This window comes from Penicillium verhagenii (assembly GCF_028828195.1).
Source record: "Penicillium verhagenii strain IBT 33310 chromosome Unknown utg000003l_segment0_segment0, whole genome shotgun sequence".
NCBI classification, from domain to species: Eukaryota; Fungi; Ascomycota; class Eurotiomycetes; order Eurotiales; family Aspergillaceae; genus Penicillium; species Penicillium verhagenii.
In genome coordinates this window covers 2,336,934-2,360,817 of record NW_026643167.1, presented here as the reverse complement: position 1 = coordinate 2,360,817, position 23,884 = coordinate 2,336,934, and the positions used below count along the sequence as shown (strand labels likewise).

The window sequence follows — 23,884 nt, the reverse complement described above, 5'->3', positions numbered from 1 at the left end:
TTACTCAAAACATCATATAGTCAATATCGAATCAGCAGTAAAGAATAATCAATTGTAATTTGTGTATTTAGATATTTCATATACTAACACAGAATTATGATTAAGATCTTCACTCAACCTTACGGTGCCAAAGTCGCATAAACCGTTGTATAGGTAGACGTTGTAAAGACACACAAGGTCTCACACTCTAACTGTGCATTCTCAAAGACTTGTTCCTCACACCTGGCCAAAGCCCGGGGGTTCTTAGGACAAGACGCCATACCGAAGTCTTCGATCAATTCAACGCATTCGTAATAACTGCCACCCTCGCACAAGTTACTCAGTGCGGAGGTAGTGACCACATCAGTGACAGTGATAGTGGGTTGGACTTCAATAGTCGAAGAGCCAGCACATTCAGTGAGCTTGTAACCCGCGACCTCCAGGAAGGACTCAGACTCACAAGCAACGACAACGCCATACAGATCAGTGAATGTGTACGGGTAAGGGTTGCTGTTGGAGGTTGTGGTAGCCTTGGTAGTTGTTGTAGGGAAGGCTGTGTAGTCACAGATATTGGACCCGGAGAGTGTGGGGAGAGTGCCATCGTAGTCAGGGCATTCGCAGTAGGTATCGGTGCTGCCAGAGTCGGGATCTTGAACGATGTAGCAGCCTAGAGTGCTGCTGCTGCTGCTGCTGCTGCTGGTAGTTGTGGCCGTTCCTGTGCCGGTAGTACCAGCTGTGGCCGTTGCTGTACCGGCAGTACCAGTGGCCTTGTTGGTAGCTGTGGCTTCGGTGGAGGTTGGTGCAGAGCCGAAGTAGGTTGCCATAAAGGCGTACTGGGAACTAGCCAATATTTCTAGCGCAGTGAGTGCGTCGGTGGTCGTTGGGAACGCATCTTCTGCGATTTCGGTTGCTAGGCCTGGCGCATCGCCGTAGGTACCCGTTTCAGTGCTGGTGGAAGTTGTGGTGTTATCGTCATCGTCGTCGCCGCTGCCGCTGCCGCCTCCCCCGTCTGAGGTGCCGTCGTAATCAGGGGGGCACAGTGGACATCCTCGAATACAGAAAAGACCGCCTATTCATAGTGTTTTCAATCAGTACTTGTTTATCTTCAATTAAGAAAATAGATAAAGTAGCGGAGAGCCGGGGAGACTTACAGCTGGTTCCACACGTATTCAACAGACTCGAAACACATGTCGGTCCTGAAGAGTCACCAGAGCTCGTGGATGAAGAACGATGAGTTGTTCTTGTGTTAAGAATTGGATCAGTTGTAGAATCGGTGGTTGTCGGGTAGGGGTGGGGAGTTATGGTTGTGGTTGTAGCCGCAAGAATGGTCCCATTTACCACGGACGTGGTTCCACCAAAGGTACCTATCCAGGATGCAGTGGCATAAGTGATGTTGCCAGAGGAAAATGTGTATCCAGAAACAGTGCTAGTAGTTCCTCCAATAACAGTTGTTGTGCCACCGACAGTACTGGGGAGCGTTAGTGTCCGTCATGATAGACATGGTTGTACATTATTGCACTTACGGGGTCAGAACGAGAGGGAAAGGTGTGGGAAGCACTGAGCTTGTTTGGTATAGAACGGTCTGACCAGACGAAGGAACTTGATCCCACACTGGAATGGCATCGGTTGTTACTGCAGAAGAGAGTAAGCGTCAGGCCCCAGGCTGCAGTATGGAAATTCAGGTCTTACCAGGGGTAATAGATAGGATGGTTGGCACCGAGATGTCGGAGTACGAATGGTACTCCACAGTCGAACTATCCGCAAACGTCAATGTGGATGTAGCAGTTGAGCGGTAAGTGATGTATGTAGCCCATCCAGGGAAAGAAATAGTTGTTGTGCTGCTCAGTGGCATCGGAGGCCATATAAGGGTGCAGCCTGCTTCTGCGGTGACCACTGGGCTGTCTTCACTCCACACACTCGGATCAATGGATATTTCGCAAGCAGTAGTACCCGACGAGTTTGACCCAGTGGTGTCATTACTGGTTTGTAGGTCAATTGCCCAATCGGCCGATCCTAGGAAGTTGATGCTGGCATATAACTCCTTTCGTGTGGCTTTGATATCATCGTCCATCCAAGCAGCCCACTGAGTCTCGTTCCAGATCATGATATTCGAGTTAGAAACATCATCGATGAACATGTAAACATCGTCATCAGCAATCACAGAAGCGAGTTCAGCATTGGAAATATAGCCAGCAGTTTGTGTGCATGCACCTGGAGTTGCACCAGAGTCAGGACCGACAAAGGTGCACTCTGCAGTATAGCAACCTGCCTCTGTCATTTCAAAGGAGCGTGCGTAACTGGCGACGCCGACTGCAACCTGATTGGATGGAACACCAGCCTTAGTGATCATTGATAGTGAGTTGAGAGTCTCCGTAAGGTTGACATGTGATCGCAAGCAACTGCCATCAGGACATCCAACATCACCATATGTGCTATTCCAATCCCATTGGCCATGCATGTCATAGGTCATGAGCACGATATAGTCTACCACAGCACTGATAGCCTCAATAGGGAAAGCCTTGAGATACCAGAATGACGACGGAGCTGTAGTGCTAATCGTCTTATCCGGTACCTGCTCTGCCATCGCGGAGTGAAGCTCTAATAGGAAGAGGAAGAAATCAGTAGCAGAGTCCGAGGTATCTGCAGGAATTCCTGGGATATCCGGCTCTCCTGGGTACTCCCAATCCCAATCGACACCATCCAAGTCATACTCATTCAGGAAGGCAATGGTATTTGACACCAAAGTCTCACGATTAGTATCGCTGGCGACGGCCTCACGGAAAATATCATAGGTGCTGGTATCTGTTGAAAAGCTCCATCCACCAACGGTAATGATACGCTTAACATCACTTAAGGCAACAAACTCACTCATCTGCTCTTCGATTGTCGAAATGTTGAATGTGTAATCGCTATTTAACGTAGCAAATGACATATGGATATGAGTGTATGAACTCAGGTCCATGTCTGTAATCCAGGTACGCATACAGGGGCGGGATAAATCAAAGCCCTCAAAGTAACCGATGTTGAAAGTTTCGGCTGGTGCGTCACTTTGAATGATATCCGTTCCACAGTTAGAGATACAACCGTTGGTGTTATTAGCTGCCGTTCCAGGGGCTCCAGTGGTAGAGTTGGTTGGGGTACAGAAGTCTGAAGTAGTTCCACACTGGCCCCAGATGTCACAACAGGCATTCAGTGGGCAAGGGTTCAATGTAGAGAGGTCAGTACCGTGAGGTGCTGTGGCAGTACCATTGACTTGGGGACCGCAAACTGCATTTGATATAACGGCAGGCATGGGGGGCCATCCCGAGCTTAAACAGATGTTCTCTCCAGCAAGAAGGTCACCACAGCCCATCCAGCCCCAAGTATCGTTGTTGTAGCTCTCGATCTCGGTAGAAGTAAGATCATAGGCAGCGGAAAGCGCATCGCAGCTATCACCGGTCTGGACGAGATAGCTATAACAGTTGTCGTCGGAATCAGGCTGAGGAGAGTAGTCTGGTAGGGTACCAGAGGAACAACAGACATATTGACCAGCAGCGAGATTGCCGCAAAGGGTTGAACTGGGGTTATATGTTGTGAAGTCTGCGGCGCTGATCCCGCACTCGGCTGCCAGAGTGGTGCAGGTATCTCCAGCAACAACCTGGGCGGTGGTACATTCAGAGTCACGCTTGCGAAGCCTCTCCAGGGAGACTGCTGTGGAATTGTGACGACCTTGAGCCGCAACAGAGTAATTGATGTCGATCCAGGCTTTCTTCTGTCCCAAGGACGCTAGACAGTCACTGGCGCGCCAGCTCTGAACAGCCATTTGTGCCTCGTTCAGATCCCCTGCGGTGCTGATATATACACCCATTGTGTATCGTGAACTTCGGTTGCTGCAAAGCTGAGCCGCTAGGGTTTCTGGCATGCCGTCATCTAAGACATACTGCATAAGCTCTTTCAGAATGGGAGCAAGTAGATTTTGCCCGTGCAAGCCAGAGCCCATATAGAGACCCACTGCCACGCCGTCCGAATAGGCAAAGTTGATAGTCTCATTGCACGGTGAAGGGTTGACAAGCTCGTAGGCGTACAGCTGCTCGATTGCAGCAGCCACTCCATATGAGTTGCCATTGTTGCCAGTTGAATCCCAGGTGAGCTGTAACGAGGATGTGACGTTCGCGGTGACATTAGATGCCGAGCAGGAGCCAGAAGTAGTCCAAGTATTATATGTATCCAATTCAGCAGCACATGCACGCACACTGACATGGCCGCTTGACTTGTCAATCGGAGTATAAAGGGCAAAATCGAGAAACATAGGCTCATCGCACTGAGCTAGACGATCCAGTTGTGTATAAACTGGCCAAGCACTGGAGTTCAGACCGAGGTCTGAACAGCTGCCAGGGCAATTTTGATGAAGAGTGTGCCATGTTGAGGAAAGAGTAAAATTGCCCGCAAGAGCTGCGGCCTTCAGATTCTCCAGATCCGGTGTACTCTGGGACTGAGCTGCTGAGCGAGTACTGATGGGATAATTGCTGACAAACGAGTCTATCGCATCTTGAGCGCTGGTCGTATCAGCCGTAGCTTCATTCACGAGGGAGCCCAGGACCGCAAGGGCCCCAGCCATCGTGTTGAGCAACATGGTAGATGAAAAAAAATAAAAAATAAAAAATAAAAAAACGAATGAGAGCCCTCTTTGCAAGGCGAAACAAATGAAAAATGTTTAAAGTAGAAAACGAATGAATAAGCACAAGGTGAGTTGTTCTCACTCAAGGCCAAGGCCCTTCTAGTCGGCCAGGTATAGACACAACGGAGTGAAAGGAAGGTTGTTTGGAGAGGAAGTATAAAAAAGCAACAGAAGAATCTCGGTTTATCTATATACGAAGAAAGACCAATGCGCCTGGTCTACTTCATGTTACCAGTCCATCGAATTTAGCAACAGAGCAATACATGGCTGATACGAACTGATGCCGAATTACCAAGTTCTGTGGATCATCTGCTTAACGCCCCACGCTACTCATTCGGGATTTCTTCTTGCCCTGGATTAGTACTTATCGATGGATGAAGACTTCCTACGCTAATTCAAGCTAAAGGGTCTCTAGTGCTTGGGGGCCGCTCTCAGTGGCAATTCCCCCTGGTGGACCCACTATCCAAGCTAATCGTTAGTGCTTAGGCAGGTCCACATGTACTACCCTACTATGAGATTACAGACGGCTTCACATTACATACATCCGAAGGATCTAATTCATTAGCCATGAAGCCCGGTTAACTCTCCTAATGAGGCCGGTTTCACGAAAATCGGACATATATCGGCCCCGTTCGTCAACTTGTCTCGTGCCGGAAAACTGTCATTCTTTTTGCATTTGTTCGTCTCTGCTTTTGGTTCTGATTCATTCCATCAATAACCATGTTTCCACGCGGCTTGCTCCCATTGTTTCTTTTACTAAGTCTGGGTGCCGTCCAGACTGCAGCTGTCTCAATCAGTAGCCTGTTCAATGTTTTGTCAGGCGGTGGAGCGTGCAACGACGACTACGTTACCTTGATGGACAGCTATCTTAGCGATGTGCAGGAATTGTCAACAGCATTTGCCGATGCCATTACACAGGCCATTACTCTGTCTGATTCGGAAGAGGGTTGGGTTGCGCGAGGACTTTTTTGGAGTTGGTTTGGCATCCAAATCGATGAGAATGGAGTCGTAACATCGGAAACAGAGGCTCAGTGGGAGGTAGTCAAAGGTACGACAACTCTGAAAAAAGTCCAGTATGACTACATGAAGTTCGACCTAACACAAATCAACTGTATTAGACATCAGCACAAAGATGACGAGCTTCTTGGGCGGATCTGGGATGGCCGCCCCTCAAACACCTCCTGAGATTCTCTGCGATGGCAACGGCTTCGCTAAGTATTCATGGGAAGCTTCCATTCTCAAGTGGGATTCCGAGACTAGTTCATACTTCACATACGAAATTGACGATGAGGAGCCTGAACTTTCGGAGATTTACGATTATAATCCCGATCTTGTACCTTATCTGCAGGAAGAGAACCATAACTATTACCTTGTCAAGGCCGGTACATCCGATAACAATATCTGCCAGAAAGACTCGGGCAATCAATTGTACGGCCAAGCGTTCTCTGGCCAGGGGGAGAGCACAAAGACTTATTTGGCTAACCCAGTGCACATGCCTGCCATTTCACCTTTGCTTCTCATGTGCCCGGCTACCTTGGCTGAGACGAGCTTAGCTGATATCATCACCGCTAGTGATGATTATGACCTGGGGGTCACTCAAATTTCATCTCTCACTAGCCGAGCGCGTGGTCCAACTACTCTTTTCCACGAATTGATTCATCTGATCTCATACTGGACTGAAACTGCCGATGGAGACTTCTCTTTCAACTCAGACGAGTATGTCACGGATTATACTTGTAAGTCTTCTGAAATCCTTATGATCAACTTTTTTCTCGGTTCTGACACAAAACTCGTTGCAGATGACGTGGATCAATGTCTTTGGATGGCCTTCGGACAGGCCACTGTTGAGGTTCCGCAGGAAGATGGATCGACAGTTGAAAAAACGTTCACCGCATCAGATACGGTTCGCAATGCCGAATCATACACATTTTTTGCTTTGGCATATTGGTATTATCTTGAAACAGGTGAAACATTCTATACAGGGCTTCTGTCGGCTTGGGATACGCCGTTCAATGGAGGAGACGCTGATGGATCTGATGTTGGGTCAGATACTGGTTCGGCCAAAAGATCAACTAAACCCCTCCGCTATGGTCAATGGATAGGGCACTCTCACTCCAAGCGCCACTAGGGTAGGTCGAGTTGATGATCCACAGACTTGGGCATGAGGAGGAACTCATTTGGCCGCTGAGCTCAACCTTGATGTTTCGGCTTTGCCTTTCTGTGCAATAGGACTATTTGATTGTTAATCATATGGGACTATCATATCAATGTATGAGACTAAGTGTATTAAATTGAAATTTACAATAAACTCAGTGCTGAACATCAAAATGACTCAAGTGCTGGGCCTTCAATGTTCGAATGTTGATACAATTCCCAAGTTGCCAACTAGAAATTTCCCTTATACGAGTAGTTAGAGTTTACCACCTTGTCGCATCTTGTAATTGATATCCACCAATGGCTGAAGTTTCCGAGGTCTAAGCAACATTTGAAGCAAAGTTTTACGCAACATTGAAAGTCCACCGGTCCATCTAGTGCTGCTCGGCTTTTACGGGGGCTTTAGTCCGTTCAAATGTTGCCAAGGGGCGAAAGCTAGGAGTCAGGACCTGACAAGGAACTGTTCCTGTGGCGCTGTTAGCAAAACGAGCCAATTCTCAATCGTATCGTTCTAGCCTTGTTCAGTTAGCTAAATCATCGGCTATTCACTAGTAAAATTAAGCACGGCAAACCACATATGCAGAAGGATCTGTTCGGTACCTGATTGTGGGCCTCATCTAATCTTGAGTTTCCGACTTTCGCCTCCTACTAGTAGCACACACCGTACGACAGCCGGTGGAATGATTTTCCATATTCAAAAATACCAAAATACAAGAGTTTTCTTCACATAATCAGCTTTATAGCCTTTGACAATGCCAAGCGTCCTTTGTAAATCAGATTTCGGGCTCCTCCCGTACTCGGCTCGGCTATCCATTCCAAGCCTCCACCATCTATCTATTGAATAACATTGGATTTCTTAGGTAGCATCGAGTAATTTAAATGGCGAAAAACACGGAAAATCTCGGTCTTACATAGGAATCCAGTTATTGTAATGACAAGGCCTAGCGCTAGCTGAAGTCACATATACGAACATTTGAATATCGAAGGATTTCACCTTCCCAGTCGGGAAACCTGTACGAGTAACGAGATATCTACACTAACCGATGTCTGAACTAGCACATTTTACCACATGTGCATCGAATTATAATTCTTTTTCAAATGTTATGGGGGCTTTCATTTGGAATCAGGGTAAGCAAAGCCTGCAAAGGCTAGTGTCAATGCTTAGCGTCTCTTAGCTCTCGGGCCAAGACCCTGAAATTTGAATACATCAATTGATTGAAACCGAAAAATCCAATCTATCACGTGCTCGGGAATAAGAAACGGCGTTCAAATGTTATTTTAAATGTTTATTTTTATATTCAACTTTTAAATGTTATTCCCGACTATACATAGGGACGGGAAAAAAAGGGGCCAGAAGAACACAAGAGCGCCTACCCTGAGGAACACCACGACGATCGTGAAAGGACAAGGTTATAGATCGGGCCCTGTCAGTGCTTAACAATAACGGCCCTCCGCATTCCTACCCTGTCGATCTTTAACTCAACGATCAGTGCTCGTTATTTCCGCCCAGAATGAGCGAATACTAGTACGGAGATCGACCAGCGGCTCAACATTTGAAGGAATACCTCCAACCAGGGTGGGAATAGCCACGTGAATTGAAACGAAGCATTTGACATCTCCTTTTTCTTCCTGCAATACCACCTGCAGGAGACCAGGAATTTGGCTCCACGCGCTAAAGAAGCCCAGGAGCAAGCGGCTGCCACAAAATTTGTCTCAAACTGACATTTGAAATTTCCGGGATTTGAAGAGTTGAGTTCTACGGACTACAGAATAGCTCCACTTCAAACCTGTTAATAGTTATCATGACTCCACCGGCACTAGTAAATAATGTCAGCACTAATAGCCTCAAAGCTTGCCACATGCATGTGGGCAGTATATCCGAACTCTGTATATTATGTACGACCGATGACCAAGGAGCCCATAAAATTACAAGTTTGCTTTGAGTCTCCTTCTACTGTCTCATCTGTCTTGACTCTTGCGTGAATCAGGTGATGGCTTTGACGCGCCTTCTTGCTGCGGTTTTAGCCGCCGGTCAAATTGCTTCGGGTTATCTTGTTGCTCCCGCTGGAACAGCATTCCCTGGGGCATCATCCGAGTGTAGTGCTTGGGTGTACGGTTCTCCTAGCCTCACCTGCGCCGAGATTGAGTCTGAATATGATATTACACTCACGCAGTTTGCCACATGGGTAAGCCAGGCCTTGCCCTGTCATTTTCAAATGGTTCAAACTCTGACATGGATCTGTTGGTAGAATCCTGATCTTTTCGAGATATCAGCCACGTGCGCAATCATCTCAGGATATTACTACTGTGTTCAAATCAATTTTGAAAGCACCGTGACTACAACTTCATCTTCCTCCACCTCCACCTCCACCTCCACCACCTTTGTCACAAGCGTAGCTACCACTGTCACAGGGAGCACCTCGACGGTATGGGGGGATGGTCTCTCTACCCCGTCGCCAATCCAAACGGGCATGACAAACATTTGTTATGAGTACCATCTTGTCGTATCTGAAGATACTTGTGCAGCGATTGCTTCCAGTGCCGGAGTCTCCCTCAGTGACTTCGAATCCTGGAATCCGGCTGTTGGTACCAGCTGCACTGACCTTGACATTGGAGATTACGTTTGCATTCGAGTTCTCGGGTATGGGTATTCAAGCGCCACTCCCACCCCCTCGAGCTCGAGATTCGTGGTAACTACTACACCCACGAGCACCGGGGACGGAGTTTCTACTCCCTCTCCTGTCCAGACAGGCATGGTGTCAACCTGCGACTCCTTTTACTTGGTCGTGTCGGGAGATAGCTGCGCTGTTATTGCTGCTGATGCAGATATCTCTTTGGCCGATTTCTATGCATGGAACCCAGCGGTTGGCAGTTCTTGTGCTTATTTAGGCCTGGGAGATTATGTCTGTGTTGGTGTTATTGGCAGCACTGTCACTGCGACCCCAACAAGCACCGGGGACGGAGTCTCCACTCCCTCTCCTGTCCAGACAGGCATGGTGTCCACCTGCGACTCATTTTACCTGGTTGTGTCAGGAGATAGCTGCTCTGCTATTGCTGCCGATGCAGATATCTCTTTGACCGATTTCTATTCATGGAACCCAGCGGTTGGCAGTTCTTGTGCCTATCTAGGCCTAGGGGATTATGTCTGTGTTGGTGTTATTGGCAGTACGGCCACTACGACGATTACTGCCACTGCGACCACAACGAGCAGTGGGGTGACAACTCCTTCGCCTATCCAAACAGGCATGGTTTCCGACTGCGATGCTTTTTACTATGTGGTTTCTGGCGATGGATGTTCAACCATTGCGACAGCGGAGGGCGTTTCAGTTGCTGATCTTGAACTGTGGAACCCGGCGATTGGCACTGACTGCACCAATCTCTGGCTTGACACTTATATTTGTGTCGGTGTTTAATAGGTTGTCTACTATTTATGAGAGGGTAGAGTGTATGCAGTACACCCCAAGGTTCAACTGTTGGGATTGATGATCAATACAGTGTCCCCCATCCCTAATTTACCTCCCCTTGTAAAATAATTAAGAAAAAATTTCCGCATATAACATGTCAAACTCGCTATGTATAAATGATTCTTCTGGCTGGGAGAGTCACTGCGAAACAGTTGGTCAAGATTACCGTCTAATCATTCTTGGCTGAGAGCCACTCCATCTAGTTATCATCCAGTATATATACAAATCAGAGAAGTATATGCGGCGTAAAAAGGTAATAACAGAAACTAGAAAAAAAAGCCCCTAGGCCTTACAGGGAGCCGATACTAGAAAAAGCACAAGACCTACTATACATAGGAGAAGTTGGAAGGTTCAAAGAAAATGAGCTTTTTGACTCGGAGGGGTATATCACGGAACATGCCACATATATCACGCACACAAATTTGAAAAAAAAAGTAAAGAAAAAGAGGTAAGGAGAGAAATGACACGGAGAAGAGAAGTGAGATAAGACAGTTGGGTGAATGAAGTAGAAGGCGCAATGCCCAAACCGTGTGTGAAAGAAAGGGGGAAAGAAAAGGAAAAGCCGGTGTATCCAGAAGTTAGACAGAGCTGATGCGGTGATCAAATGTAGCGCAAGCTATGAAATGGGGCAAAATGCCAAAATGCAAAATGAAGAGAAAGGAAAAGAAAAGAAGTGAATGCAGGGAGTTTCAGTAGAGGAATCCGGTCCTCCATTGATGGAAGATGGTACTTATGATTGGTTGGCGATGTGGGCGTCAACAAGGGCTGTATCGCAAGTTAGCGTTGAAAATACACAAGGGAATCTTGAAAGGTGTCTTACTCTGCAAGGCGGAAGTCTGTCCCTGTCGAGATTCACAAGCACACTGAAGAGTGCTGCCATCCAAAAAGTTCAGCAGAATACTGTTGGGCAGCTCTTGCATATCCTCGTCAGGCAGACAGGGGGTTCGGAACTCGGTCAGGTGGTAGCGCTTGATCATGTTGCGAGCAGTCGCGTCAGTGGTTCCAGGTGTGAGCACAACATATCCATTCTCATCAATGCACATGCTTCGACGTTTCCAAAGGAGGGTATCAGGGAATTGGACATTGACCTCGCCGATCTCAATTGGCTTCGACAGGCTCTGACGTGAGGATGCCGGGGAGTTGGCCGACTCGCCAGCAGCGATTGTAGCAAAATCTTCCTCCTTCACAGGCGAGCTAAGGGCTCCAATAATGCTACGACGAGAACTTGACGTAATCGATGACATGCGACGCATCAGACGGGAGGCGCGAGATACTCTCTTATCATCAGGGGTCGAAGAAGACGACGAATGCAGATTTTCGTCGGTCTTTGTGCGCGAAGACAACGACAGCCGGCTCGTGGGACGAGAGATAGGAGTTTGTCGACTAGAACCAGTAGATGACATAGACATGCTTCGGTCACCCACATTGTTGGTAGACTCCACCGGTGGGGGTGGGGTCAAACTTTGAGGGGAAGAATTTTCAGCCGAGTCGTGCTCAACTGTTGGAGGACTGGGCTGGAGATTGAGTACATCGGACTCGAACTGCTCTGGACCTGGAGAGACAGGTGAGTCGTTTGAGTCACGCACAATATGAGCGGTTACGGAGATTGAGTTGGTGCGGCGCGCCATACTAGTAGCTGGGCGCGACTCATGTAGATTCACGCTTGGCGCACGAGAGAAATCGGGCAGGGTAACATCGCCAGGATAAGAGACTGATGCACGTTTGCGGAGATTCTCAAAGGAAGAAGAAGCAGATGGCGCGGGTCCGTTGATCGTTGGGTTGGGAGAGCCTTCTCGACTTGTGAATTTTTCCAAGGCTTTGATACGGCTTGAGATTCCAGATGAAACGTTGACTTTCTTTGCCATGAGCACCGGGGTCAGAGGCCCGTTGTCGAGATATGAGCTCGACGCAGATCGGCCGCCTACGGCGAGTGTCTGCGAGAAGGCAGGAGATGGGAGGCCATTGGGGGTCGAGACGGCGCGGGATGGGCTTCTCCAGTGCTGACCACCATTGGGTGAGTTGACAGCAACCGGGCGGGCCTCCTGCACAGTGGCAGATCTCAATTCCTCCATGAAAGAATCGTCCGAAAGAAGGCAGTCGTCATCCGAGTACTCGAGGGTCGGGACCTGAATTGGCTCTAGGTGTATCTTTCGTCGCTGGTCCAGGGGGATCTGTTCGGGCTTTGAGATTCTCGGCTCCTCAAAGGTAGGTTCATCCAGCGGAACAGAGTCAATTGAAACGGTTACAGGTGCGACCGTGGCTTCGATCTCGGGGCTAGGTGGGGTATCCTTTAGTGGCGTGACGGGAATAGCGACAGACTCAGGGGTTTCTTCGGGAGTGGGCTCCACAATAGGAGCCTCCGATTCCAATTGCTCAGTCACAGACCCAGGGGTTTCTGGCGGAGTTGAAGAAGAAGAAGAATCTTTGGGTTCTGGCAATTGTTCTGGAACTTCTGGAAACTCAGTGGAAACCGGGTCAAGGGGCGCTTCGACATCCACGCTAGAGGAGACTAGTTCTTCCTTAGTGTCAATTTGGCCGGAAATTGCGGAGTCCCCAAGCTCGGCGCGTGTTTCATCCTCAGGACCAGTCCGAGGCGTCTCTGACTTTATGACCCCCGAGAAATCTCCAAGGTCAGTAGAGAATGTAGAGTCAGCACTGGGACCCGAAGTATGTGAGGATGGCCTGCCTTCGGAATCTGACACAGCAATGTCAGCCGTTGGCTCTGGCTTAACAGCCTCGATGGGAATCAAGATTGGAGATTCTTCGTTCGCCATTGGAATCTCATGACGTAGCTCGGCTGCAGGTGATTCGGGATCTCGCAGAGGTAGATTTCGCTCTACCAGTGGCTCCGCCTTCTCGGGGCCAGTCAGTGCCAAATTGATGTTCTCCTTGTTTTCCTCCGGGTCTGATGTGGTCTTGGATTGGGCCTTTGATTCGTCGACTTCGATAATGCTTGATTTTTTCTTCGTATCTTCGGCTCGTTTGGCCATGGCCTTTCGTCGTTGTTGCAATGCTTTCATCAGTCGCTCCTTTTCGGGGGTCATCCCGGAAGAGGTAGACAAAGCACCTAGGGATTTAGCACCCGGGGACGGTGGGGGTCTTGAGATCGGAATGCTCGGAGGAGGGACGAGGAGTGGGGGGATCGGCGGTGCACGGCTGTTGGGTCTAGTCGCAAAGGAACTGCCTTGAGATCGGGGGCGAGGAGGTTCCGTTGTGTTTGATTTTCGCACGGAGGAGGAACGCATGTTGGATGGAAGGGACGCGACGGGCCGTTGCTCAACATTCTTGGAGCTCCCGGAAGTGCGGGGGCGTCCACTTTGGTCCAAGGAAGGACGAGGACCTAGCTTAACCTTTGGCGTGATTGAGTATGTGGAGACGCGTTCTAATTCCTGTAGAGAAGGCCGTGCTGATTGTGTGGACATCCGAACTTCTTCCGAAGGCCGGGGAAACTCATCGAGTATGTTTCTGTATCGGGAGCGCTCTGAGCTGGAAGCTGGGGATTGAGGGGTAGGGGACATGGATTCGGAGTTTGTTTCGCTGGGGGTTCCTCGAGAGGGCGGGGGGCGGGAGCTTGCTCGTGATGGGGGTGGACGGAGATCAGGCGAGGATTGTTCGATTTCGGGGGGTGAAGAAGTGACCGGTGGCACGACAGTTGCCTCTGATTTTTGGCTACCTGACCGTTGCCGCATTTCACTCTTTGGGGGCGCTTGCGGTGCCTGTGACTGTTCCTTGATCTCTTCCTTTGGACCGTTCTCCTCTGCATCTTCCGTGATTTCCATCAGCCGACGTCTCCGAAGCGAGCTTGACGAGGAGGTTATCGAACCCGACGCAGTGTGAAGGAGACATGCGGATGACAAGGCGCTTTCATTGAGATCGGAAGCTTGCGTTAAGGGGAGCACCGAGTCATTTGGGGTGAATTTCTCAAGGACAGACGAAAACTGAACGTTACTTCGCGCTGTAAGAAACAAAAACGCGTCCTGGTTAGTTACGATTTGAGATGGATAAAGGGAGACAACCGTTGGCGTACCTAAAATGAGCCGGGACAATCCCTCGGGCATGTACCGGAGAATGACTTTCCTTCGCCGGTACTGTAGGAAACCATAGAGCGGCGAGATCTCTTCATAGTTGTCGATAGCATTGCGCACCTCGGGCACCCCACCGGTGCCTCGCTCGAGTAAAGCCACCTCATCTCTTGCAATGTAATGGAGAAGGAACCTGGTGATTACAGGTGGTCAGAGTGATTGAATTTCCCTTGGATTGGAGTGTAAAAGGGGGGGAGATGCGAAAACGGGCAAGGATGGGCATCGCGGATCGGGGGGAGATCGAAGATCTGGAGAAGCATTGCGAAGCATTGGGGAAGCATTCCGCCAGATGGGACCAAACTCACCATCCACCTGCATCAGCCAGAGCGCACTGGTAGGCTTCGACAACAGCGGCAGTATCTAGCCCATTGAGAGACATGGCGCGAACGACATGGAGACAGGTAAAGTCGCGATCAAGTTGAAAGGGGGAAAGGTGGAGGATTAATCAGGAGGAAAAAAGGAGGGGACAGATTGGAACCGAGAGCAAGCTAAGGAGATCTGGGCCGACAAGTAAATGGGGCTTAATGAAATCAGATCTCACGATCTCAAGGTAAATGGAGATATTCAGAAGTTGGACGCTCGGGACCTTCAAGTTAACGTTAACAGAAGAGTTAAAAGGAATCTCAGGATTGATGCTGATAGGCCTGTTCAGGCACGGAGCAGTGGTTTCTTTGGACTCTTGACTTTCTTTGGCTCAGGGGGCATCCGCTTCCATTCGTTCAACGACTCCACTTGCGGCTATCCCAATTTAAGGTGAGCAATCTGAAACGCTCGTTCGGATTTGCCTACTGTTTATAGTGTAGGTTCCTTTTTTATAAACATTAGATTTCTGCTTCTGAATTGTCTGGTAAAGTCGACGTTTGGAAGGAGAAGAAAAGCCGAATAATGCAAGGTTGTAATAAGCGTACAAATATGTACATAGAATTGATTTGTTGCTAAGCGAGATTCCCATTTGCATATCTACTATGTATACGACATGTGCAGCTTCAAGTCTTCCCTAGATACATGTCGGTCAAGATCGGAATTCCAGATTTGGTCATACAAATCCTCCTCATCCTGTACTCATGTGTACAAACCTGAACATTCTTGGTTGGAACATTGAAAGTGGTTCAGCGCATTTCTCCGCTGAATACGCGGCGAGCCCCGATAAGCTTGGAAGGCGGAAAGCTACTTAATACCATCGTCCCCTTCCAACATTGAACATATCCCCAACATACTAGTACATATATCCAACAACATTGAATCATCCATTATGGAGCTTCCCAATCTCTCCACTATTCCCTCTCTTCCCCAAGAGGCTCAACTGCGCGTGCTGGACACGCTCTTCGAGTCTTCCCCCGAACTTCATCAGCTGATGATTCCAGTCCTGGCCAACCAGACCTTCTCATCTTATGGTACTTTGATCGAGGCCGTGGGGGGTCGCATGTCCGCTCTCTCCGCCGTGAATTCCCCCACTGATCGGGACGTCTTGTTCGGCATCCTTGGCTCCCACCCTCGTCTCGGTCGCGCTCCCGCCAATCCCGAGCATTTGAGTGAACTAAGCAAGAAGGAGCAAGAACAATTGAACACGGGTGCTGAAGAACAAGGGGAGAAACTCCGGGAATTAAATGCCGAATATGAGCAGCGATTCCCTGGATTGCGATTTGTGTAAGCATAATTTTCTCCACTTTGATTTTATTCTTATGCAAGAACCTCACTAATCAATCCTTGATGATTGTAAAGCTCCTTTGTCAATGGCCGCAGCAGAGATGTGATTATGGTGGAAATGCGCCAGCGTATTGACCGGGGCAACCAAGAGAAGGAGATTGAGGAAACTATCCAGGTATGTTTTCAATTGAGCTTGATTTTATTGTTTGGAATATACTGACATCTATAAGGCCATGTGTGATATTGCAAAGGATCGGGCCCGAAAACTGCAAGCGCGAATTTAAAAATATCTCAAATATATACTCCGTACGAGATGAGGCTTTTTTTTCTCTCTCTAACGCTCTTGGCAGGAAATCTACTAGTAGACAAGACGATAAGCATTTTGAGGAGGCGAAAAGGGAAAAGGGAAAAGGGAAAAGGGTCTATATATGGGGGGGTCCACCCTTTTCCAATTTGATGTCATCCATTGCTTGCTCCGGCCGTTGCCGCTTAGCCTATCGGTCTTTTATTTTTTTAAATTGTCCAAATCTTAAAACATCTTGTATCTCTTTGTGATCTTCTCCTTCCCTCTCCTTTGACCTTGCGATTCATATCCATATCATTCTCCTGATGCGCCCCGCGCGCGCTGCAACATGGTGGAGAGCAGCGCGGACCAGACATTGCCACGAGCGCCAGTCCCCGCGATAACGGGGGATTTCAAGTCACCACCACCCAGAGCCTCCACATTTCCCGGTATGTAAGGAATCTAGACCCATTTCTACATGCGAGTCGTCTCGTGTCTATGCGTCAGGCCCCCCTAATGGAGTCTGCCTATTTATGTACATCATCAAGCAAAAGGAACCAAATAGAACCCGCTGACATTGAAATCGATAGGCTCGGTCATCTCGGACGTCGCGTCAGGATCTAGCAACAGCCAACAGGATGTCCAGCGCAATACTCGTCGCACAGTGCCCATTGGTGGCCCGTTGGTCAGAAACTCCACCTCGCAAACGCTGCATGAGACCTGGACCGAATCCAGCGCTATTGATCCATTATCTCAGGTAGGTTATGTCTTTTTTTTTTTTTTAGCGCATACGTCGCGCTGCACTGGGATCGCAATAATTGTCTAACTTCCAATCTCATGTAGCATATCATCCAACGCACAAATACACAAAAGTCCATTCCCCTAAAGTTATTGGGCCAGGCATCTTATGAGGCCGAGGCCGGGGGATCGGAGTACAACTTGTCAGACCAAAACGCCTCTCGGGGAGATGCAGCGTCAAACTCAAAGCTGCCCAAGGAGAAGAAGTAAGTTGCAAAAAACCCACTGGCAAAGTCTCTTGCTGTTTGTGCCTTGTGTTCCCCCCCGCATGCTTTTCTTCTTCTTTTCTTTTCTTTTCCAGAAAAGAAATCATATGCCCCGGGTTTCGGGAGCTTCGTGCTCCGGACGTATCGATCATGGCTGACAAAAACTCTTTGCTTTCTCTTGCGGCCTAACAGGAAAGGCGTTTCTTTCCTCAGTCGAATTATCGGCAATAAAAAGAGGGATACGTTGTCCGAAGCGGAAGATGATAGCTCAGAAGCAGAAGCCAGTCGAATGTCCATCGACACTTCGCATCCAATAGGGTTTATCCCACGTCACCCGGCCCCATCCCGGTATATGAAAGTTCGGGCTCATTACAAGAAGGACAAGACCTTCAATCGTTTATTCCTGGCGCAAGAGCTGCAAAGCTCAGGCATGCAGCAGCCCATCGCAGGAAGACGAGGATCCACGTCGACGAACGCCAATGACGACACCGGAAGAGCAGTCTGGGCTCTTAGCTTCTCCAAAGATGGCAAATATCTAGCTGCAGCGGGGCAAGATCGAAAGGTCCGAGTATGGGCTGTCATCACCACACCGGAGGAGCGGGAAGAGGCTGCACCCGAAGGCGATACTACAGAGGGACAACAGGACAACATCAAGGCGCCGGTTTTCCTATCAAAGCCCATACATGTGTATGAAGGACATACGGGGAGCATCCTGGACTTAAGTTGGAGTAAAGTATGCATATCTGTTGTTAAAGTACTGGGAGACCATCAACTAATTGGAAGCAGAACAATTTCCTTCTTTCCTCATCGATGGACAAGACAGTTCGACTGTGGCACGCGACTCGATCTGAGTGCCTATGCTGCTTTCAACATAGCGATTTCGTTACCTCGATTCAATTCCATCCCAAGGATGACCGCTTCTTCTTGGCTGGCTCGTTGGATTCCAAGCTACGACTTTGGAGCATTCCAGACAAGAGCGTGGCTTTCATGACGACCGTCCCAGATATGATTACCGCAGTGGCTTTTACACCAGATGGTCGGTACTCCATGGCAGGATGTCTGAACGGTCTACTTAACATCTATGACACTGAGGGTCTCAAGGTATCAGGTCAGATTCACGTTCGATCGGCCCGTGGACGGAACTCAAAAGGTAACAAGATCACCGGAATTGATACCATGATGGTTCCCGCAGACGATCCCTGTGGGGATATTAAAGTCTTGGTGACTAGCAATGACTCGCGAATCCGACTCTACGATTTCCGAGAGCGAGCTCTCGAAGCCAAGTTTCGTGGTAATGAAAACACTTGCAGTCAAATTCGAGCATCCTTCACCGAAGATGGTAAGCATGTTATCTGTGGAAGTGAGGACCGCAGAGCCTATGTTTGGCCAATCGGTGCTGTTCAAAGAGATTCCGACAAGCGCGCCGTGGAGGTGTTTGAAACGCAATCTGCCATCGTCACGGTGGCCGTGACAGCACCGATTCAAACCAAGCAGCTTCTAGGACTATCGGAAGATCCGATCTATGATATCTGCAACCCCCCACCTGTGGCGCTCATGAGTCCCGAAGAGTCTGTAGGGGCCACTCCAAGACAAGCAAGCTCTGATACCAAGTCAGAGCACAAGCATAAACGGTCCGCATCCGCACCGCGCTTATCCATTGTGAAAAAGATGGCGGGTGAATCTCCTTCGTTCCTTGCACGGTCCAAACACCCAGACGGAAGCATCATAGTGATTGCCGACTATTCAGGCAAGATCAAAGTCCTCCGACAAGACTGCGCCTACCAAAAGCGTCGTCACGAGAACTGGGATCATTCCACCATATCCCGGCGGATCCTAGGACGCTCCAACTCCACACACTACAGCATTGCCTCCTCGATGAGCAAAGATTCTGCCCACAAGACCCCATCCGAGCGGATCGTCTCCTGGCGCAACTCCGTCATCCGCAATGGCCGTGCCAGCACCGACGGATCTCGCTCCGGGCTTCGCACCCGCAGCCCATCTCCACAACACAGACCACCCGTCTTCCGACTTTCATCATCCCGGCCCTCAAGTTTGGCTCCGAATGAGTCTCTTTCAGCAAACGCAATTTCTCCACCCTCTTCGCCTCGTCGATCACGTTTAGATCATAGCAAACTGGCCGTGGATCCCAATCAACAAAATGGCAAGCCAGCTGTCTCGTCCGCCGACATCGTGGCCAGCGGCAAAACTAAAGATAATCCACTTTGGCTACAGGGGGATCACAGCTATGCATACTGGAACAAGATCACACATGATGCGTTGGCAGCCAAGTCCCGCCATAAGAATGATTTTTTGAGTCCTAATCGCATTCCCTCAGGAGGTGAGCGCAAGGTCAGCGTGTCTGGCAGTGTGCTCAGCAGCGAGTACGGATCCTCTACGGGCGAGGTTGATGAAGATATCTTGAAGTGCGAACATTGCCGCGGCACTAACTTCCGTGGAGTCAAAGATCGAGGTGGGAAGCAAAAGTTGATCTGCGTTCAATGCAATCGATCTGTTTCTTAAATCCATGTTCTGATGAAAAGTTATCTCTTTATGATGATTTCTTCTACCGCAAGAATTTGGCACTTGATATCTACTGCATTTCTGATATGACCTGTTGATACATTTTTTATGATTTCTTAATTTCCTTGGTCTGTACATTGTTGTTATTGTTGGTATATTTTTGGAGTTAAGCGAAGAGACAGGCTGGAGGCGTTTGGACCTGGATCTTGAGTCTTGACTCAACCTGTATGATATGTGATATGATTTGGACGTGAAATATTGCTGTAAAGAAATGAATATTAAAGTGGGAATAAGAAGGAAAGCCAAATGTCAGTTAATCTATCCAAATGTCTAAATTATCTTAAATTCGTTACTAAATATATTTAAAGTACATATTTGATACTTGTACTTGGTATTTTCATACTTGGTGGACGGCCGATGCCAAGACATCGAAAAAGTCCGGTTGACTGATAACTGATCGAAACCCCGGACTTCCTCCAACCTCACCATCTTTCAATTCTTTCACTCCTGAGATATCTCCGTGGTGACTAAACCATATCAATCGCCGAAACAGTCTGATCAGCTTCTGTTCCAACCCAGAGCTACCAATTCCCGACTTTCCCCGCGACATCCCACTCGCACTCAACCTCACACTAGACACCTCACCACAAAAGCGAGACCGGTTCTCGCCCACACCCAGCCATGCCTTACCTCCCTACCACCCAGGCATTCCTGGAACAGTCCGCTTTGCTCCTTGAAGCATACCCGGAATCGGTAAGACCCATCCCACGCTCCTTACAAGCCACATGGCAATCCCACGCAATCCAATCCAATCCAATATCCGTCTCCGCACCACCACACCCACAATTCCAACAAAAAGAGCCCCCTCTCCCCAAACCCACCATAGACATACATACATACCCACAGAACCCACCAAAAAAGAGCCCTTCAATTCCTACCTCCCCAAAAACAACAACATTCCAGAACCTAATCTAACATCAACCAGACCCGCATCACAACAAAATACAACTTCCCCACCGAGCGCCGCGCCCAGCAACACAAGCGCCAAAAGTCTCTCGCAAAGAAACAATCAAACCCAACTTCCACACAAGCTCCAGCCGACTCAACACCTACCGCGCCCATCGCATCCCTCACCCTGAAAACCTACAACCCCGCCACAGGCGTGTGCCTGAAGTACCGCACGAACAAGCTGCAGGAGGTGAGCCGGTTGATAACCGCGCTGGGCAAGTTGGCCGGGGGAGCCGATGTGGCTAGCTTGGGGTTATCGGGACCCGGGGCTGATGTCGAGATGGTCGATGCGCCTGCTGTAGAGGAGGAGGTTGTGCAGAGTACTGCGAAAGCAGCTGGTGGAGCTGGAGCTGGGGCTGGAGGGAAAGGAAAGAAGAAGGGTGGGAAGGGCAAGCGATAGGGCTGTTTCCAAGTTATTGAGTACCTAGGAGATGGTGCAGTTGTGTTGAATTTGTCGTGTTGAGCGACTTTGTTTCCCCCCCTCTCTTTGGTTGGTAATAGAAAATAATGACTTACGTGGTTCGTTATGGATTTCTGAGGTTTTATTCGTATGTTTATTTCAAATCAGCGGAGACCTGAAGAGTACATAATAAAGCTACTACCTGGTAGAGAGCATATAAGAACTTTCTGGAGATATTTGCGTTGTAGATAGATCAATGACCTCAGTACTAGGCTATAATAAGGAAGGGAAGCTAGTATACCTACTAGTCCTGATACCTAGGAGTAAGTACGAATCTACAACAGCTACAATTCAAAGAAAAGTGTGCACATCGAAGTGATTTGAAATCTAGATACAAAAATCCTCCTTCCATCCAATATTAAACAACAGAGGAAAGTCTAGGACAGACCGATAAAGAAAGTAAATTGAACGCCATGCCCATGCGCAACCGTTTGAGATCAAAACTCATAACAAACAAACCAAGAACAAGAAAAGACGTGATATCATGTGATAAGGCGGAGCGAGAGAGGCCCACAACGCAGGGTATAGAACAAGAAGGGGAGAGTGACAAGAGAAGAAAACGAGACAGCATCTAGAAGTCCTCATCGAAGTTGAGGCCCTCACTGGCAGGCATCTTCTCACCATCAGCATCCTTCTTGGTGCTAGCCATAACGCCGGCCTTCTGGTAGTCACCGACACGCTTCTCGAAGAAGTTGGTCTTTCCGGCCAAGGAGATAGACTCCATGAAGTCGAATGGGTTGGTGGCGTTGTAGTACTTCTTGTTGCCAAGGGCGAGCAAGAGACGATCGGCGACGAACTCAATGTACTGGCACATGAGCTTGGAGTTCATGCCGAGCAGAGCACAGGGCAGGGAGTCAGAAAGGAACTCCTGCTCAATGGCAACAGCCTCAACAATAATGGCCTGAACCTTGTCCTGGCTGGGGCGGTTGTTCAAGTGGGAGAACAGCAAGCAGGCAAAGTCAGTGTGGAGACCCTCGTCACGAGAGATGAGTTCGTTGGAGAAAGTAAGACCGGGCATGAGACCACGCTTCTTCAACCAGAAGATGGAGGCAAAGGAACCGGAGAAGAAGATACCCTCAACGGCGGCGAAGGCAACCAGACGCTGGGCGAAGGTGGAGTCCTTATCCTGGATCCAGTTCATAGCCCACTTAGCCTTCTTGGCAATGCAGGGAACTGATAGAAAGGTTAGCAAGTGAAAGAATGCAAGATCAGAAGTAGATAAACGTACTGGTATCAATGGCATCGAAAAGGTAGGTGCGCTGCTTGGGCTCCTTGATGTAGGTATCAATGAGCAGGGAGTAGGTCTCGGAGTGGATGTTCTCCATCATGATTTGGAAACCGTAGAAGCAGCGAGCCTCGGGGACCTGAACCTCTCCGCTGAAACGCTCAAGCAGGTTCTCATTGACGATACCGTCGGAGGCGGCGAAGAAAGCAAGAACATGGGAGATGAAGTAACGCTCATCGTCGTTCAGGCGGTTGTGCCAATCGTGCAGATCCTTGGACAGATCAATTTCCTCAGCGGTCCAGAAAGAAGCCTCGGCCTTCTTGTACATTTGCCAAATCTATTGATCGACACGTCATTAGCCATGTGGTCGTTTCAATGTGGCATGTAGCTTTTCTGCCCCACACCACTTTACGCGTTGACGCGTCATCGACGTGACTTACCTCGTGGTACTTGATGGGGAAAAGGACGAAGCGGTGGGGGTTCTCCTGCAGAAGAGGCTCATCGGCTTCAAGGGCCTTGATACCAGGAGCAGTCTTGGGGGCCTCAACGACGGCCTTCTCAGTGGACGCGTCGACGGGCTTGATGGCGGTGGCGACGTTCTCTTTGCCGACAGACTCAAAGTTGAGCTTCATAATAGGGGAGTCGGTCATCTTGAGGTTCTCGAGGGAGGAAGCAGCCTATGGAAGGATGGGTTAGCTTTGTTCTTGCTGGTCCAACTCGCGACGCGTGTGGCGCGAGAGGCGACTCTTGACATCACGTACCTGCTTCGATGGGGTAAGCTGAGCAGCCATTGTGAAAGTATCTCAAAGGCAAATGATCACACAAAAAGATGAAATTGCAAAAACACAGCAAGAGAGTTAAGTAAACAAAGGTTTGGTTTGAGGAAAGAGTGGGATTCAGGAAGGGGAAAGAATCAATTAAGTAGTTTGGTGGGCGTGAATCTTTTAGCGCGTTCGAATCTTGTCACGTCGCACGTGACTACGTGTTACTTAGGTCAGCCAAGCAAGGCGCGTCCGGAAATAGGGAAAAACACAACAGAAATGTTCATGCCACTTCGTTTCCACCAACTTCCGACGCTAGGGGAGTCGATCCATGGCCGTGCCTGCGGTAGCCCCCTCGACCATTATTGGACTCATTAATTGACAATGAATTCCATTCTAGCCTGTATAGGCATTGGTTTTGAAAATGCACTTGCATTGCTCCGTATATTTATTGCCCTCCAAAAACCTGCATCTGCAACCTTCACATAACCCCCAAGATGTTACTTTTTCTCTGTCTTGTCGCTTATAGAAAAAGTCCGAGCGTCAGTAATATTCAGTACTGGCAAGACCCAGTTTTCACGCGTCGTGTTTCCTAAAAATTTCAGCTCAACAGCAAGTGGGGGCTCCACATATTACCCTC

At 48.9% G+C, this 23,884-nt stretch overlaps 8 protein-coding genes across 8 annotated transcripts; 5 read left to right on the top strand and 3 right to left on the bottom strand.

The window, feature by feature from the left end:
• Positions 1 to 119: 119 nt before the first annotated feature.
• On the bottom strand, positions 120 to 4,576 carry N7466_002271 (class V chitinase Chi100; the record flags this gene model as incomplete). Its single annotated transcript, XM_057161669.1, has 4 exons — positions 120 to 1,048; positions 1,344 to 1,447; positions 1,503 to 1,611; positions 1,669 to 4,576. 4 exons carry the CDS (start codon positions 4,574 to 4,576, stop codon positions 120 to 122), a joined length of 4,050 nt encoding a protein of 1,349 aa, XP_057024954.1.
• A 780-nt stretch (positions 4,577 to 5,356) lies between these two features.
• Positions 5,357 to 6,764, top strand: N7466_002270 (uncharacterized protein; the record flags this gene model as incomplete). The annotated part of the gene is made up of 2 exons (XM_057161668.1): positions 5,357 to 5,684; positions 5,755 to 6,764. 2 exons carry the CDS (start codon positions 5,357 to 5,359, stop codon positions 6,762 to 6,764), a joined length of 1,338 nt encoding a protein of 445 aa, XP_057024953.1.
• A 2,017-nt stretch (positions 6,765 to 8,781) lies between these two features.
• N7466_002269 (LysM peptidoglycan-binding domain-containing protein) lies at positions 8,782 to 10,203 on the top strand (the record flags this gene model as incomplete). Its single annotated transcript, XM_057161667.1, has 2 exons — positions 8,782 to 8,976; positions 9,040 to 10,203. The coding sequence occupies 2 exons, from the start codon at positions 8,782 to 8,784 to the stop codon at positions 10,201 to 10,203; spliced, it is 1,359 nt and encodes a 452-aa protein (XP_057024952.1).
• Positions 10,204 to 10,984: 781 nt separating this feature from the next.
• On the bottom strand, positions 10,985 to 14,715 carry N7466_002268 (uncharacterized protein; the record flags this gene model as incomplete). The annotated part of the gene is made up of 3 exons (XM_057161666.1): positions 10,985 to 11,019; positions 11,075 to 14,469; positions 14,642 to 14,715. 3 exons carry the CDS (start codon positions 14,713 to 14,715, stop codon positions 10,985 to 10,987), a joined length of 3,504 nt encoding a protein of 1,167 aa, XP_057024951.1.
• Positions 14,716 to 15,588: 873 nt separating this feature from the next.
• Positions 15,589 to 16,267, top strand: N7466_002267 (2-oxo-4-hydroxy-4-carboxy-5-ureidoimidazoline decarboxylase; the record flags this gene model as incomplete). Its single annotated transcript, XM_057161665.1, has 3 exons — positions 15,589 to 15,983; positions 16,059 to 16,158; positions 16,214 to 16,267. The coding sequence occupies 3 exons, from the start codon at positions 15,589 to 15,591 to the stop codon at positions 16,265 to 16,267; spliced, it is 549 nt and encodes a 182-aa protein (XP_057024950.1).
• A 348-nt stretch (positions 16,268 to 16,615) lies between these two features.
• N7466_002266 (WD40 repeat domain-containing protein) lies at positions 16,616 to 19,790 on the top strand (the record flags this gene model as incomplete). The annotated part of the gene is made up of 5 exons (XM_057161664.1): positions 16,616 to 16,715; positions 16,857 to 17,023; positions 17,110 to 17,270; positions 17,463 to 17,957; positions 18,146 to 19,790. 5 exons carry the CDS (start codon positions 16,616 to 16,618, stop codon positions 19,788 to 19,790), a joined length of 2,568 nt encoding a protein of 855 aa, XP_057024949.1.
• A 681-nt stretch (positions 19,791 to 20,471) lies between these two features.
• On the top strand, positions 20,472 to 21,198 carry N7466_002265 (SRP9/SRP21 family protein; the record flags this gene model as incomplete). The annotated part of the gene is made up of 2 exons (XM_057161663.1): positions 20,472 to 20,543; positions 20,776 to 21,198. The coding sequence occupies 2 exons, from the start codon at positions 20,472 to 20,474 to the stop codon at positions 21,196 to 21,198; spliced, it is 495 nt and encodes a 164-aa protein (XP_057024948.1).
• A 631-nt stretch (positions 21,199 to 21,829) lies between these two features.
• Positions 21,830 to 23,274, bottom strand: N7466_002264 (ribonucleotide-diphosphate reductase subunit RNR2; the record flags this gene model as incomplete). Its single annotated transcript, XM_057161662.1, has 4 exons — positions 21,830 to 22,431; positions 22,487 to 22,820; positions 22,924 to 23,160; positions 23,245 to 23,274. 4 exons carry the CDS (start codon positions 23,272 to 23,274, stop codon positions 21,830 to 21,832), a joined length of 1,203 nt encoding a protein of 400 aa, XP_057024947.1.
• Positions 23,275 to 23,884: the final 610 nt, after the last annotated feature.